The 13,923-nt window shown below is 41.4% G+C and overlaps 1 protein-coding gene across 1 annotated transcript in view; it reads left to right on the top strand.

Annotated features, from left to right (window-relative positions):
* Positions 1–13,923, top strand: part of LOC135233731 (collagen alpha-1(V) chain-like) — a 133,501-nt gene that overhangs the window by 47,886 nt on the left and 71,692 nt on the right. The window contains exons 6-10 of the mRNA XM_064297531.1: positions 6,282–6,401; positions 7,865–8,182; positions 8,688–9,083; positions 9,594–9,650; positions 10,068–10,109. Of these exons, the coding sequence (XP_064153601.1) occupies positions 6,282–6,401; positions 7,865–8,182; positions 8,688–9,083; positions 9,594–9,650; positions 10,068–10,109 (933 nt within the window). The remainder of the gene's footprint in view (positions 1–6,281; positions 6,402–7,864; positions 8,183–8,687; positions 9,084–9,593; positions 9,651–10,067; positions 10,110–13,923) is intronic.

Raw genomic sequence — 13,923 nt, 5'->3', positions numbered from 1 at the left:
GTTCTAGGTTAAAAACAGGCAGACCATATGATAAAACAAGATCAAGTGTGTGTCCACGCTCTTGTGTGGGTCCAGACACAGACTGCACAAGATTAAAAGAGTCAATGAGGTGTAAAAAGACCTTCGCCATTGGCTTATCAGGACAACACACATGAACATTAAAATCACCAACAATAAGGACACGGTCGTATGATTTCACCCAGGAAGTCCGAAAAGTCATTTAAAAAGTCCTTATTGTATTTAGGAGGCCGGTAGATCACAGCGCACAATATGGTGTGAGGGCGACCCAGCTCAAATAAACACAGTTCAAAGCTGCTGAATGAAGATGGAGGTGATAGCTGCTTGCATTTATAGCGACTTTTATAGACCGTGGCTATTCCTCCTCCCCGGCCAGAGGACCGTGGGGAGTTAAAATAGCAGCAATCATCAGGTAAAAGTTCAGTGAAAGCGCTGGACTCACCAACACCCAGCCACGTCTCAGTCACACAGAGAAAATCCAATCCTCGTGATGAGAAGAAATCCTTCAGGATGAAGGTCTTGTTCACTAGCGATCTGGCATTCACCAGGCCAATCCTGGTGGGGATCGGCAGGTCCGTGGCATCAGCTGACCGAGGAGCCCGCCCCAGAGGCCGCAGGTTGCGGTGATTTACTCCGCGCCAACGAGGACATAGCCTGTAGTTGGGCTGTCTTGTGCGGTGTAGTCGAGAAATCAATGACCGCTGAAGCCCAAAGGGGGCAGTGGTGAGTGAGATGGGATTTTGAGCTACCACTGAGGGCGGGGAAGAAGAGGTCGGGAGGGGGGTGTGTGGTGTAAACAACCGTCAGTCCCATGTGACAGCATGCTGAAAATTAGCAGCTAGCATCCTGCTGCCCAGTTTGTTGGGATGTATTCCGTTGGGCTTATAAAAAGAATAACGGTTCCAAAATAGGTTAAAATTGTCAATAAAACCCAGGTCAAAGTCTCTGCAGGCAGAAAGCAGCCAGGTGTGGAGACTGAGGATTCGGCTGAACCGCTCAGCTCCACGAGCCAGTGTTGGGATCGGGCCAGACACGAACACCGCTAATCCTGTGGTGCGCAAGTAGCTAAAGAGGTCTTTAAAATCAGCTGTCGTCAACACAGACTGCCTACGGGCGGTGTCATTGCAGCCAACATGGACAATGATTTTAGTGACTGTGGAGGGCAGAGAGTGCAAAAGCTCCGGGAGTTTATTCAGAATGACAGGCACAGTAGCACCGGGGAAACAGTGGGTGATTGTGTTGAAAAGGCGGACATGCCTGATGATCGAGTCCCCCACAATCAATGTGGTAGGAGGGAAAAGGGGACGAGGGAGAGCCAGCTGTGGATCACTTCGCTCAGATGGGTACTGGGTGCTCCCTGGATGTTGCAGCTTTGAAGCAGCACGGCGAGAGGAGGATCCCAGCAAGTGGCATCGCACCGCGTCCTTAAGCAGCCTGCGCCGAGCCGACGAGCCAGCGGGGCGGGATGCACCACGCCCCGGCTCAGGGCGCACAGGAGCTGCTGAGGTGGAGACGACCGCTGGAGCCGGGAAGGTGGAAGCATCAGCTGGAGCCGTCGTGTTGAAGGAGCCGGCCGGGGCAGCCAGGAAGGAGCCACCAGCTGGAGCCGCCGAAGAGGAAGCACCAGCGGGGAGAGCCCGCTCGGAAACAGCCACCGGATGCGACTCTCTGGTCAGCGGCGGAAAATCATCCAGACTCAGGGCATCATACCGGTTGGACAGCTGAAGATCATAGGAGGGTTGCCGGCTGGTCTTACCAACTTTCCTGCCAGATGCCACGAACCAGGACTCGTGCAGTGGAGTGGAGCTCAGTGCTTTGTACTTCGGATTTGGAGTAAAATCCAGTGCAGCAGCAGGCACGAGCTTAGGTTTTGCACCCAGCAACAGCCAACGGTCCTCGGGTTGGAGATGTGGCGACAGGGCCGGAGCTAGCGTTTTAGCTTAAGTGACTCTCTCAGGTAGCAAGCCAGCGGCGGCCTCGATTTACACAGGTGTCGGTTTCACCCCACCGCTATCCCGGGGTCTCTGTAACTCGAACCCGCTGCTGCTTTTTTCTTTATCTTTGAATGGTTGTATCCAGACACGGCGACTATGATGGAGATTTCCACTGAAGTTCCAGAAATGGATAAATCCAGCGAGAGCAGACAATATAAAAGTATGAAACAGTAAAACAATAAAACGCAAGAAAATAAAACTATAAGAACGATATAAAATAAAATAAAAACGATATAAAATAAAGTAAAAACGGTAAAAACAGTTCAAATAGTAAAACCGTAGGAGCTCACTTGTGTGCGTGTCCTCACAGCTCACAGCTCTCTCTATAGTGATCTATAGAGTCAATACCACCAAATACTGTTTGTAAACTTTTGATCCACTGAAAATCTGATATAGTATGTAAAAGCTTAAATAAATATGTTTCTTAGCTATTATTTTTAAATGACCTCTTATTGAAATAAAGCAGATACACTAACTGACTTAACACAGGAAATGTATGCTAACATGAAATGTGTGGAGTTGTGAAAAATTTAGTTGGAATCTCTTTAGCCTAGATATATGTAAAATTTTGGCCTCAACTGTACGTAGGTCACATGAAGTCATGTGAAATTCGCAACTTTAGATGTAACCTACAGTTTACACATACAATAACAAAATGTGTGACATGAAATCATGTGAAATTTGCAACTTTAGATGTAACCTACAGTTTACACATACAATAACAAAACGTGTGACATGAAATCATGTGAAATTTGCATCTTCACATGGAAATTCTACATTTTTATATGTGACTGATGTTTTCACCTTTTTCGTTAGTTACCTTTCTCTGCTCTCATCTAAGTAAGTGGAATTATTTTCACACCAAACTGCTGGCAATGCAAGCCCGAGGAAGGTTACCTAATGCATGTTTTATGTTCCTGTGACAAAGTTCAAGAATTTTGGGCCAGGATATATGATAATCACTGTGAGATTTCAGAGACCCAAATTCCGTTCAGCCCCAGATTTTTTGTTTTAGGTGATGGATCAGTCTTAATGGGAGGAGACAAACACATTAGAAGTTGGGTCCAAATGAGCATCATGATAGGCAGACAGATTCTTCTCAAAGGATGGAAGAATGAGGGTGTGCCCGCAATCCAAGTATGGGCTGCTGAGATGGCAAAAGTGGCAGCATTTGAAAGGATGTTTGTGGTGTGGGGATGGCTGGTTTAAGCAGCCACACCTGCCCTGGGTCAAGCTAATTAGACCTGGCCAATTGGATGATTGGTTAAGAATGAGAGAATTGGCCAGGCTAATTGGACCCAGGAACAGGAGTGGCTGCACCTGTGCGTAGTGAGGTAATCACTGCGCACAGGTTAAATCTGCCATCCCCACCCACACAGGGGAGCCTCTCTGTCATGACAGTGTTTTAACATCTGCTCCTCGGCTATAACATCTTGCCGACCCTTGCAAATAAATGTGGACTGTTTTAACATCATCTCCCTGTGTCTCTGTGCTGGAGGGCCCCAAGGAAAGCCACTTCGGTGGCCTGTGGCAGGCGTGTTTGCCACAATGTTCTATACACGGTTTGGAAGATTGGATGTATATTAAAAAATGGGGCAAATACTTAATTTTTTTGGAGGGCTCCTGACATGGGACATACTCTCTGGGGAGACGCATGTTTTGTGTTTAGCGTCTTAATCTTTGCATGGACAAAAATATGTACTTGTTTTGTACTCCCTTGTCTCGTCGCTGATCTGTTCGCTGAGTTATGTCTTCTTCTAAATATCTGTGTCCAATGCATATGATGGACCGTATTTATGTTGACAACCAAGGCCAATTGTGTATGTGGTGATGACGAGTTGTGGGGGTTAGGGTGGGGGGTTTGTATGTATAATTTGCGATGCATATTATTTTGTACTTTTGTACTGTTTAAGAGAGAATAAAAATGTTAATCAGAAAAAAAAGTAAGTGGAATTATTTTCTAATTCACGTGTGATCTCTTTATATGTTGAGTGTTCAAGTAATTTTTTCGTAAGGGCAGTCCCCCCACATTAGGGGAACAAAGATAATTGGACAAATTGCAAACCATTTGCGTTCAATGACTGCCTGAAATCTGTGACCCATGGACATCACCAGACGGTGGGTATCTTCCCTGGTGATGCTCTGCCAGACCTGTACTACGGCCATCCCAATAAAAATAAAAAAACCCAATAAAATCCCTTATCTATAGAAATAAAGTAACCAAAATCAAATGTGTTTTCCAGTAATTTATTGCTGACAACTGTAATTTTTTGTTGTCATATTTTATGGAACAGTTTATTTAAGAGGTTTGTTTACATTTTACATTTGTTTACATGGTACTATAGTGTTATTATTAAAATATCTTTGTGACATTTTATATTTAAGCAATGAGCAATGAGGCACAAGAGGTCGTAGCATATTGAGAATAGTCATGGCTAAAGGGTGTTGTTAGGCACGCACATGATGGAGTACCTGCAACCCCTAAACAGTGTGCCATATTGGGCGGGTTTCCACCCAATTGGGCTACTTTTGATTACGTTGGGCAGGCAAAAATAGTATTGGGCTGGTAGATGAAATTTGGGCTACTTTTGTCAACATTTGGCGGGGGTTTGAAAATATTGTGAAAACAAGACCAAGTTAAAACCTAGTATATGGCTGGACCCTAACACACGTGATCCGGCCGACCAGTGGTGTAACTTCATCACTCACTGAGTCACTCACTCAGTCAGTCACAGACATTCGCGTTTGTAGGGCTCGCCCCGCTGTTGCGGTCAAGCCAACAATATTGCCAAACAAGCTGGAAAAAGTAGCACAGAAAGTGCTGTTTTTTATATGCAGTTTACTGCCGGTTTATTTAATCAGCGCTATTAATGTGACGAGAAGCGCTTTGTCATTTGAATGCACCCCCTCCCCAATCCCTCCCCCTCCCCACCTCTGACAGCATCCTACAGAACCCCCCCACCCCCCAACCCCCCCGGTCGACAACATCCAACAACACCCCCCACCACCCAGGTCAACCGTAGCCCACCCTAATACAGCAGGCTAAAACCGGCACTGTTATGTTTAAAGTTGTGATTGGGCTGGAAACTGTCAATCTGATCTGGCAACACTGCCCATAAACCGTGACTATATTCACAATATGGTATGGCTTCAAGTGCCTTATTGTTTTTATAATATCATTTATGTTATTGCCTTAATTAAAAAGACACCTCTGTTCAATAAATGCCACTGTATTAATAAAAAAAGTGCAATCACAATTCTTCTGCCAAGCTATATAGTTCTCTAACAGCACTGGATGGTTTCCAAGCAACACAACACAGTGGAAATCTTAACACAAAGAAGTTAGCGACCGTTCAATGCCTATGGTGCGTTTCAGTGGAGCAGTGATTAGGGTAGCTAACTTTCTAAAGCTTTTAGATTTGTGGAATGCTTTCTATGTAATATCAGTTAGCGTAAGCTTATTGGAAACATTTTAAGTGTGCGTCGCTCTGGTTGCTGCCGGGACATGGAGCCTATAATGTTACATTTTGTGTGACGATTTCAACCAGAGGGAAGATAGCCAAAATAATATTAACTAAGTTAAAATGCTTCCTCACCCATTTTACGTCAGTTCTCCTGAATTTTACATGAATTTGAGTCAGATTGCACCCTCACATACTTGTTTATGCAAACCTGACAAATAGCCTACACCTTTCTAGTTACTGCTATAGAATTACAAAAAACTAGAAACAGTCTAACTAGCTAACTTCACTTTCGCATAAGGTACATATATTAATATGGATGTAGTTGTCATTTACATAAGTGGTGAAAGCAGTGGACTTTTTGGCACAAACCATAAGTTTCGGAAGTAGCTAACATTATGTTTAGATATCACCCACACCCTTCTTATTAGAAGTTGACCAAATGTTAAAACTGTCCATATTATTGTCCTAGTTTTTTGCACTGTATTTTTTTCAAGTTTTCTCAAATGTAGCCCACCTAACGGTAAAAGTTGTGGGGCCATACTGTTAGCTACTGTCAGTGGTCCATTCTCTTGCTAAAGGTGCTCAGTGATATTATACACAGTAAGAACAGGTCTATCGCATCATAGTTGTTACTACATCATGGATTATAACACAGCTAGAATGCTGTATTGACCAATCAGTATCCAGGAGCAGAACTATCCATTTTATCATTTTTATTAAAAGTTTTGTTTCAAAAAAGATCTTTGAGTAGGAAGCATGATTTTAAATGTACGTTTTTTCTGCTTGTTGCTATGGTTTCTGACAGGCACCTGAAGAAGACGCCTATTACTATGAGTACCCTTACTATGAGGACATAGACAAGAAGTCAACTGAGTCCCCACCTCCTCCAGAAGAAGTAGCAGGACTTGATTCCCATGAGGACACGGTACAGATATAGCTGTTCCTCTCACTGTGTGGGTCTTGTGGGTCTCTCATGTTACATTGTTTTGGAGTGAATCTTTGGTTGTTGTTGTGGGATTAAGGGTGGGTGCTTCATTTTGTGTTTGGTTGCGGTGTGGATAGGCATATGTGTTTGGTAGCTTTGTGGTTAGGTGTGAGTGTTTGGTTGCTGTGTTGTTAGGTGTTGTTAAGTGTTTTTGGGCCTCATTCACAAAATTTTTCTTAAATTATTACTTTTGTTTTTAAGAAAAGTCTCAATGAAAAGCAGCATGGGATTTCTGAAGCATGCACTGACCTTTAATTTTGTGCATATCCCTGGTGTATCAGATGATGAATGTGAATTGTTCATAAATTGGATGCATATTCCTGTTCATGTGATTAGCAAGAGGAAACCCTAGCAATCCGATTACAGGCATGTCCACTTCAGGGTTGCGTACAAACATCAGCCATTCATTGCTCCAAGTAAACATATACTACATGGCCAGAAGTATGTGGACATCTGACATCCAACATCTCATCCAACATTAATATGGAGTTGGTCATCCCTTTGCTGCTATAACAACCTACACTCTTCTGAGAATGCTTTGTCCTAGATGTTGGAGCATTGCTGCTGGGATTTGCTTCCATTCAACCAGAAGAGCATTATTGAGGTTGGGCACTGATTGAGCGACTAGGCCGGGCTCGCAGTTGGCTTTCCAACTGATCCCAAAGGTGTTGGATCGGGTAGAGGTCAGGGCTCTATGCAGGCCTGTCAAGCTCTTCCACACTATTCTGGACAAAACCATTTCTATATGGACCTCGCTGTGTGCCTGGGGGCACTGTCATGCTGAAACAGGAAATGACATTCTCCAAACCGTTGGGGAAGCACAGAATCATCTAGAATGGGACTGTATGCTGTAGCATTAAGATATGCATTCACTGGAACTAAGGGGTCTAGCCCAAACCATTAAAAATGCCCCCTGACCAAGAGATGTCCAGATACTTTTGGTCATATAGTGTATGTGCGCGGTTCTTAGACACACTCTTCCCAAGGGGTGGTTAGTCAAGTTATCCAAAACACCAAATATACTATTTCTATGTGTTGGGTTTGACTGCACACACGGGTCTTTATATATCATCATCAATCGTCATCATCATCTTCAGTCACTTTTATCAATAAATGAAATTAATTACATGTGTTGCCAACAAGGTTATTATTTTGAAATGAAATAAAAAATATTGAAAAAACAAATACTGAATTTAAACTGGCAAATCTGCTATTCAAACTGAAAATTAAATAACTACCTGTGAGTATTTCCTGTTGTGTGGTTTGGTATTAGTGGTTGGTTGCTGTGTAGTTAGCTAGGATTATTTCTTTGTTGTCTGGTTATGTATGAGTGTTTGATTGTTGTGTGGTTTGGTGTATTTTCTTATTTTGTAGTTAGTTTTGTTCGGTTGTTTTGGGATCAGGTGACTGCTATGTGGAAAGATATGCTGGTGAAGGCGAAAGTGGAGGCTGCCAAGACCAGAGAGGAGTCATACATGGAAGAGGGCACCCCCTATGGGGCATACGTGGATTATGAGACCTATGAAGCTTCAACAGCATCCCCAGATACTGCCAGCAAAGTAATCATTAGTAGCAGCGTAGATCACGGCACTGGGGGCGGAGTGGATCTGGGCATAACACTGGATGGGGAGATTAGCCTGGGCACTAGGGCTGTCCTGGAGAAGAAGATCATCACTAGAGACGAACACACATCAGTCACTATTACCCACAACAGCACGCACGTGAGTACAGCTCTGTCTTGTGCAACAGCACAGTGAATTCAGCTGGCATTACTCATGTTTGTCTTTACTTACCTGTATTCATGTCTGTTTATGTGTTTGTCTATTTCCACATGTGTGCTGTAAGAAATTGTGGGGCACTGTTCCTATGTTGTTGGAAAGCTGAAGTTTTATTTTGTATCCCAACGGCTGCAACAAAATGTCAGAAATTAGCAGCAAAGCAACACATGAAAGTCTCTGGGATTGCAGAGAAATGGAGCCACAATGTAGGAACTAGATAGTTCTTTGTCCTCCAAGTCTAGGTAACATAAATATTAATTCACTATCTGTATTAACACCTTTGTGTCAGGCTACCATAATTAATGCCTTCTACACTCTTTATCGAATGGAGGTTATATGGTTTCCTTTTACCTGAGGGGTGTGTGTGTGTGCCTGCGCCTGAGTGAGGGAAGTGTGTAGAGGTGTGATGCTCTGTCCTATCTTACAGTATCTATGTGGCTATGTGCAGGTTATAACTTATGATGACGGATATGGGGAAGGAATTGACCTACAGTACAAGGAGGAAGTCCACAGTCAAGGGCACACTGGAGGAGAGGCTGTTACTGAAAGCACTGGAGGCAATGGGGTGGCCACTGCAGACAATGAGGTGGGCACAGGAGGCAGTGAAGCAGGAACTGGAAGCAGTGAAGTGGGCATTGTAGGTGGTGAGGCAGGCACTGATCTTGCAGAGATCGGAGATCTGAAATCAGATGTTACAGAGATCACAGATCTGGATGGCTTCAAAGAAGAATCAATCACAGACTACGATGATGAAGACATGAAGGAGGCATATTATGCTTACCCTGACTATGCAGACCCAGAGGAGAAGCTTTTACCAGCAAAGACTGATGAAACCTTTGAAGAGGTAATAAGGCCCACTTTTTTTAAGACTTTTTTTTTTTTGGCTTGTATTTTAGTTATTTATAAAATAACTTTTTAAATATGATTTCAAATGCATTGAAAAAACAATATGCCCAGGAATGTAGGCCAGTTTGAGCACTGAAAGGCTTTTGTAAAGGTACATTGATAAATGATCAAATTAACTTGTTTAACAATTTATGAGCCTTATGTTTCAGTTTCAGAGCCAGCTAGAAAACATAAATTGGATATATGTCTGCTTTATAACAAGCTTTTTGAAACCCTAATGATTTTGAAGTGTAGTATGCCTTGTCATTATACAGTATGAATCAAATATAGAAACGTGCGTAAATTACGATGAGCACATATTGCTATTAAAACATGAAATAGACGAATGGATGTTCAGTTGTTTCTAACTCTTAAGTGAAGGCTGTGGGTATATCCATATACATTGATGAAATTAAATAGTTAGAACATGTGCATTGAGCAGTTAGTGAGTAAAGTATGTGAACTGTAGGTTGATGCAGAGAGAGGAGAGAAGGGGCAGAAAGGAGAGTCTGCCATCGTAGAGCCTGTGAGTAATGTACTATATATTCACACAGGCACATACGCACTTAGATAAACTCTTATATACATGCCTACGGTTACAGTATGCTTATACACACTCTTACACATACTTAAAGTGCATTGACCCTATAATATATTTTATACCTACACTTGCATGTTATCTTGTATATGCACTTACAATCACATACATACACACACTGTCAAAGACACAGGTGTAATACACACAGATCTGTGTGCAATTATTCAAGCATGTGTAAGTTTATGTGCAAAGGCAACATATACAGTACATGGACACACACTTGTACACACTTATACTGACACTCACTCACACATTTGCAGGGATTTCTTCTCTCTATGACAATCGACAATATGACAATGTAATCTTGAACTCTGTCTAAACTTCTTTTGTTCTACTGCATCACAGGGAATGTTGGTAGAGGGTCCCACTGGTCCAGAAGGTCCCATTGTAAGTCTCTCTTTTTATTTCCATCTCTCCCTCAGTCTCTATTTTCATTATTCTCCTTCACCCCCCCTTGGATATTCAAATTCATGTAAGATTTATTTCCATTATAAAATAACTTAATGGATGTGCTTTATTAATGACAACCATTATTAACAAGAATAACATGCACAGCATGTTGAAGAGCATTAATAACAAATATTTTCTTCATAAAACAAGCTAATGGTACATAAGACTTACAGTACATAAAATAGATGATCATGGGGTGATACAAATGCAAATCATTGTTTAGCTCATACCCTCTGGTTGTGGTAGGCGTTGAAACGTACTCATTTTTGAAGAGAATTTAGGGAAAGAGGTACTTGGAGCAGGTAATGATGAAGTGTCTTCACCTATGCTAGATTACAGTGATCTCACAGCCTGTTTTTTTTTAACTAGCCAGTTATTTTTGTGGTGACCTGTCTCTACAATAAGCCTGTGATCTCGGAGTCTGTACATGTTAATGCATGCCTTTGTTTATTGCTAAACTCAAAACATAATAATCAGACATGTTACTGTTATGAAACAAAAGCTGTCCTGTACTGCAGGAGATTCTTTTACATTGCATTTTTTCAAACAAACAGAAATAAATGTTGACTAGCCTAGTTATTAGCTTATCACCATTGTGTCTAAACACTGCACTTAAATTAATCAACAGGCTTGAATTCCTGTTTCTAGAACAACAATCTAGCACACATTATATGGGGAATTTCTGTGAACGTGTAATAGAGTTTTGTGTAATTACAGGTGCCATTTTTAAATTATATTTTTATCCCATTGTTTATTTTATGTGTGTAATAAAGGGCCTCATATTTTACTCCAATAAAAAAGTATGGGGTAGATAATGCAGTTATTTAGTGTAGTATAGTATAGTATAGTATAGTATATTATAGTATAGTAAGCCCTTATTGCTTTGTCCCTGAATGTGTATATTGCTGTGTTAACACTCACTGAATCACTAATCTAGGTACTGGCTCCTAAAGTGGAGTGGTACCTGTTTTCTCAAGGTTTAACTTTTTTCAGAATGACAATATCTTTGATCTCTCCCAGATTTTTTGTCAATTTCCAGACAGAATTCCTCTAGATATGACAAGCTTCGCTGTTATGGAGTAACAATTAAATTTATTTATCATGTAGAGTCCAGGGTTAGCTGTGATTCACCGAATCTAATACTCCATTTGTTCTCTGTATGCACCACATGTTTCTCCCTTCCTACTATACAGTGAAGGAACAAAGAATGTTTGGATATCATGTTTTGCTTCAACTAAATTAGTTTTATGTTGATTTGGTTTTGTTTTCAACCACAGGCTTAAGTGAAAAGTTATGAATAATATTACTGCACAAACATAAAAGTCTGATAGAATAATGACTTCCCAGCTGTCCTGTGTTCAGGGTTTCTTTGAAAGCCATAAGTCATCTCCACCTGATGGAGAACAGACGTGGGCCTATTAGATACTGCTCACCTTTCAGCAAGTGATAAAGCATGTATGTGTGTGTACAGTGCAAAAAGAATTTGCCCCTTTCCTGATTTCCTGTATTGTAGCATATTTATCATACTGCATGGTTTCATATCTTTAGACAAAATGCAATATTGGACAAAGGGAACCAGAGTAAACACAAAGCATATTTTTTAAATGATTTCATTTATTTAATGAAAAACATATCAAAAACCCGTACCACTGTCAAACAGTTTTTTTCCAGCATTTGAGTCTACTCCAGATTTTAAGATTTTAAATCAGATTTTAAGGCATCCTTTTGCTAATGCCAAATAACTCTGAGCAATCACAGCATATATGTGCTCACTTAAACCTATCAGCTCACCGGTTTTTTCTGGCAAACAAAGCCTTCAAATTGTCTGAGAGGCGCTGACAAAAAAAGTATGGTCTACATGGCTTTGTTAGGGTTGCCAGATGCCAGGAATGTTCGGTTTTCAAATTATTTGTACTGGTCAAATTTGTGGTCCCGACCAGACAATGTATCACTAACAAAAGCACCACCCTCCCCCATCCCTGCCCACTCTACCCTGGTCACCAGCCACTGTGTGCATGCATGGTGTGGTAGGTATGGTAGGCCATGCATAAAGACTTACAACACAACTTCTCTATATTTTAATTAGTTAGCTTGCTTAGTTTAGCCCCTGCAAAACTCTTATTTTAAAACATATGTATAGACAGGGGTAATGTCATTATAGTGCTAAACAATTGGTACTGTAGGTTGAACCACAGCTTCACACACACTAACTTTACCTAGCTAGCTACTGCTGGCTAAGTAACTATATCAGCAAGATGTTATTTGGGATATTTAATTGTGGGATATAACCATAGACCGTATAAAAATATGGACGTCACCCACTGATTTGCTATGGTTAGTGCTCACTGGCGCATGAAGCCCAAACTAGGGCGCAGCCATTGCCCGTTGCAACCAACGCAAGCGCAGTGGAGCAAAAGAGTGGAGTCCAGGACTACAGGAAAATCCACCCCGACTACCTTACATGGTAATTAGACACGCCCACGTCTGGACAATAAGCGTGGCCTTGCAACCACAGAACCGTACTGTCATAACATTTCAAAAAAGTTAATTGTGCAAGATACGTTTAGTGTTAAGATATTTACATAGAAAAATAAATCAGTAGCTAGCTAGCTAGTTATATAGACAGATAGATAACAGAACTCCAGATAGCTAGACATATATATCACGAGATAACTAGCTAGCAAGGTAGCTAGATAGACAGATACAGTAGATCGATAGCAAGACAGTAAGCTTGCTCCACCTAGCTAAGTAAATCCCCCTAGCTTGTCTTCTTAAAGAAGCTTCCAAACTGCTTACAAATCTGATTTCACCAACAACATATATACAAATTATAAAAGACGAGACTTTATGAGAATCAACTGAAACCCCGAAATGGTCAGAAATCGCGTTTTGACATAGAACCCTGCTTATCTGAAAATGTCTCAAATGTATTAACCGAAAGAACTGGAGAGAAGAATCCGTAGAATATCGGTTAATACAGTTGAACGCAGGACACAACATTTTGGACCTTGGACTTAAAATGGTGACATCCTATGTAGCTAGCTAATCGGAATAAAACGACACAGCATCATACCTGCCGCTGAAGCACTCTGCCTTGCTGCGAGGATGGGGAAATCCTTATATGGTCATACGATAGTAGGACAAGCCACATTGCACGCACTGAAATTAACCCAGATTTGGGAATTTTGCCAGAATTACTTTTAAAAAATCAGAGCCAGAGAAGACATTACAAGGGATGGGATTAACTAGTTAAACCATCATTTCTTGTGTAAAAAATGTATTAACTTTATATTTCCTCAGAGAAAATTGACCTCTTTTCAGGCTTTCCACATTGACTTAACATTGGGTGGGTGGGGTTTCAAGTTCTTTTTGCAACCAGGCGTTGCAGTTCACGCAGTAGCCACTGGGGTAAAAGGCTTCACTCATAGAGGCGAGTTGTGGCCGTTTGGATATAACTTTAGCTTGGACTGTATTCAATAAGTGTACAAATTAGCAAAAGCTAGTTAACTTAAATATAAGAAGTTGTAACTAGCAAACTGCAGACCAATGTCAGGACAGTTGCACATCTTTATGTATGGCTATTTTGACCATACAGCTTTTTTTCATATGCTCCTCGCAAATACTAATGAAATATTGCAAATATGATGCAGTTCCACTTTGATTCAAGATTTGAAGGCTTCATTCATTGATCTAAGAGATAGCCATTACAGCCATCTTCCCAACCAGCAGTGGTCTTGCTGCCACAGAAGTC

This window comes from Anguilla rostrata, chromosome 10, assembly GCF_018555375.3.
Source record: "Anguilla rostrata isolate EN2019 chromosome 10, ASM1855537v3, whole genome shotgun sequence".
NCBI lineage: Eukaryota > Metazoa > Chordata > Actinopteri > Anguilliformes > Anguillidae > Anguilla > Anguilla rostrata.
Note: the sequence above shows the minus strand (reverse complement) of the source record. Positions and strands in the feature narration are given on the sequence as shown.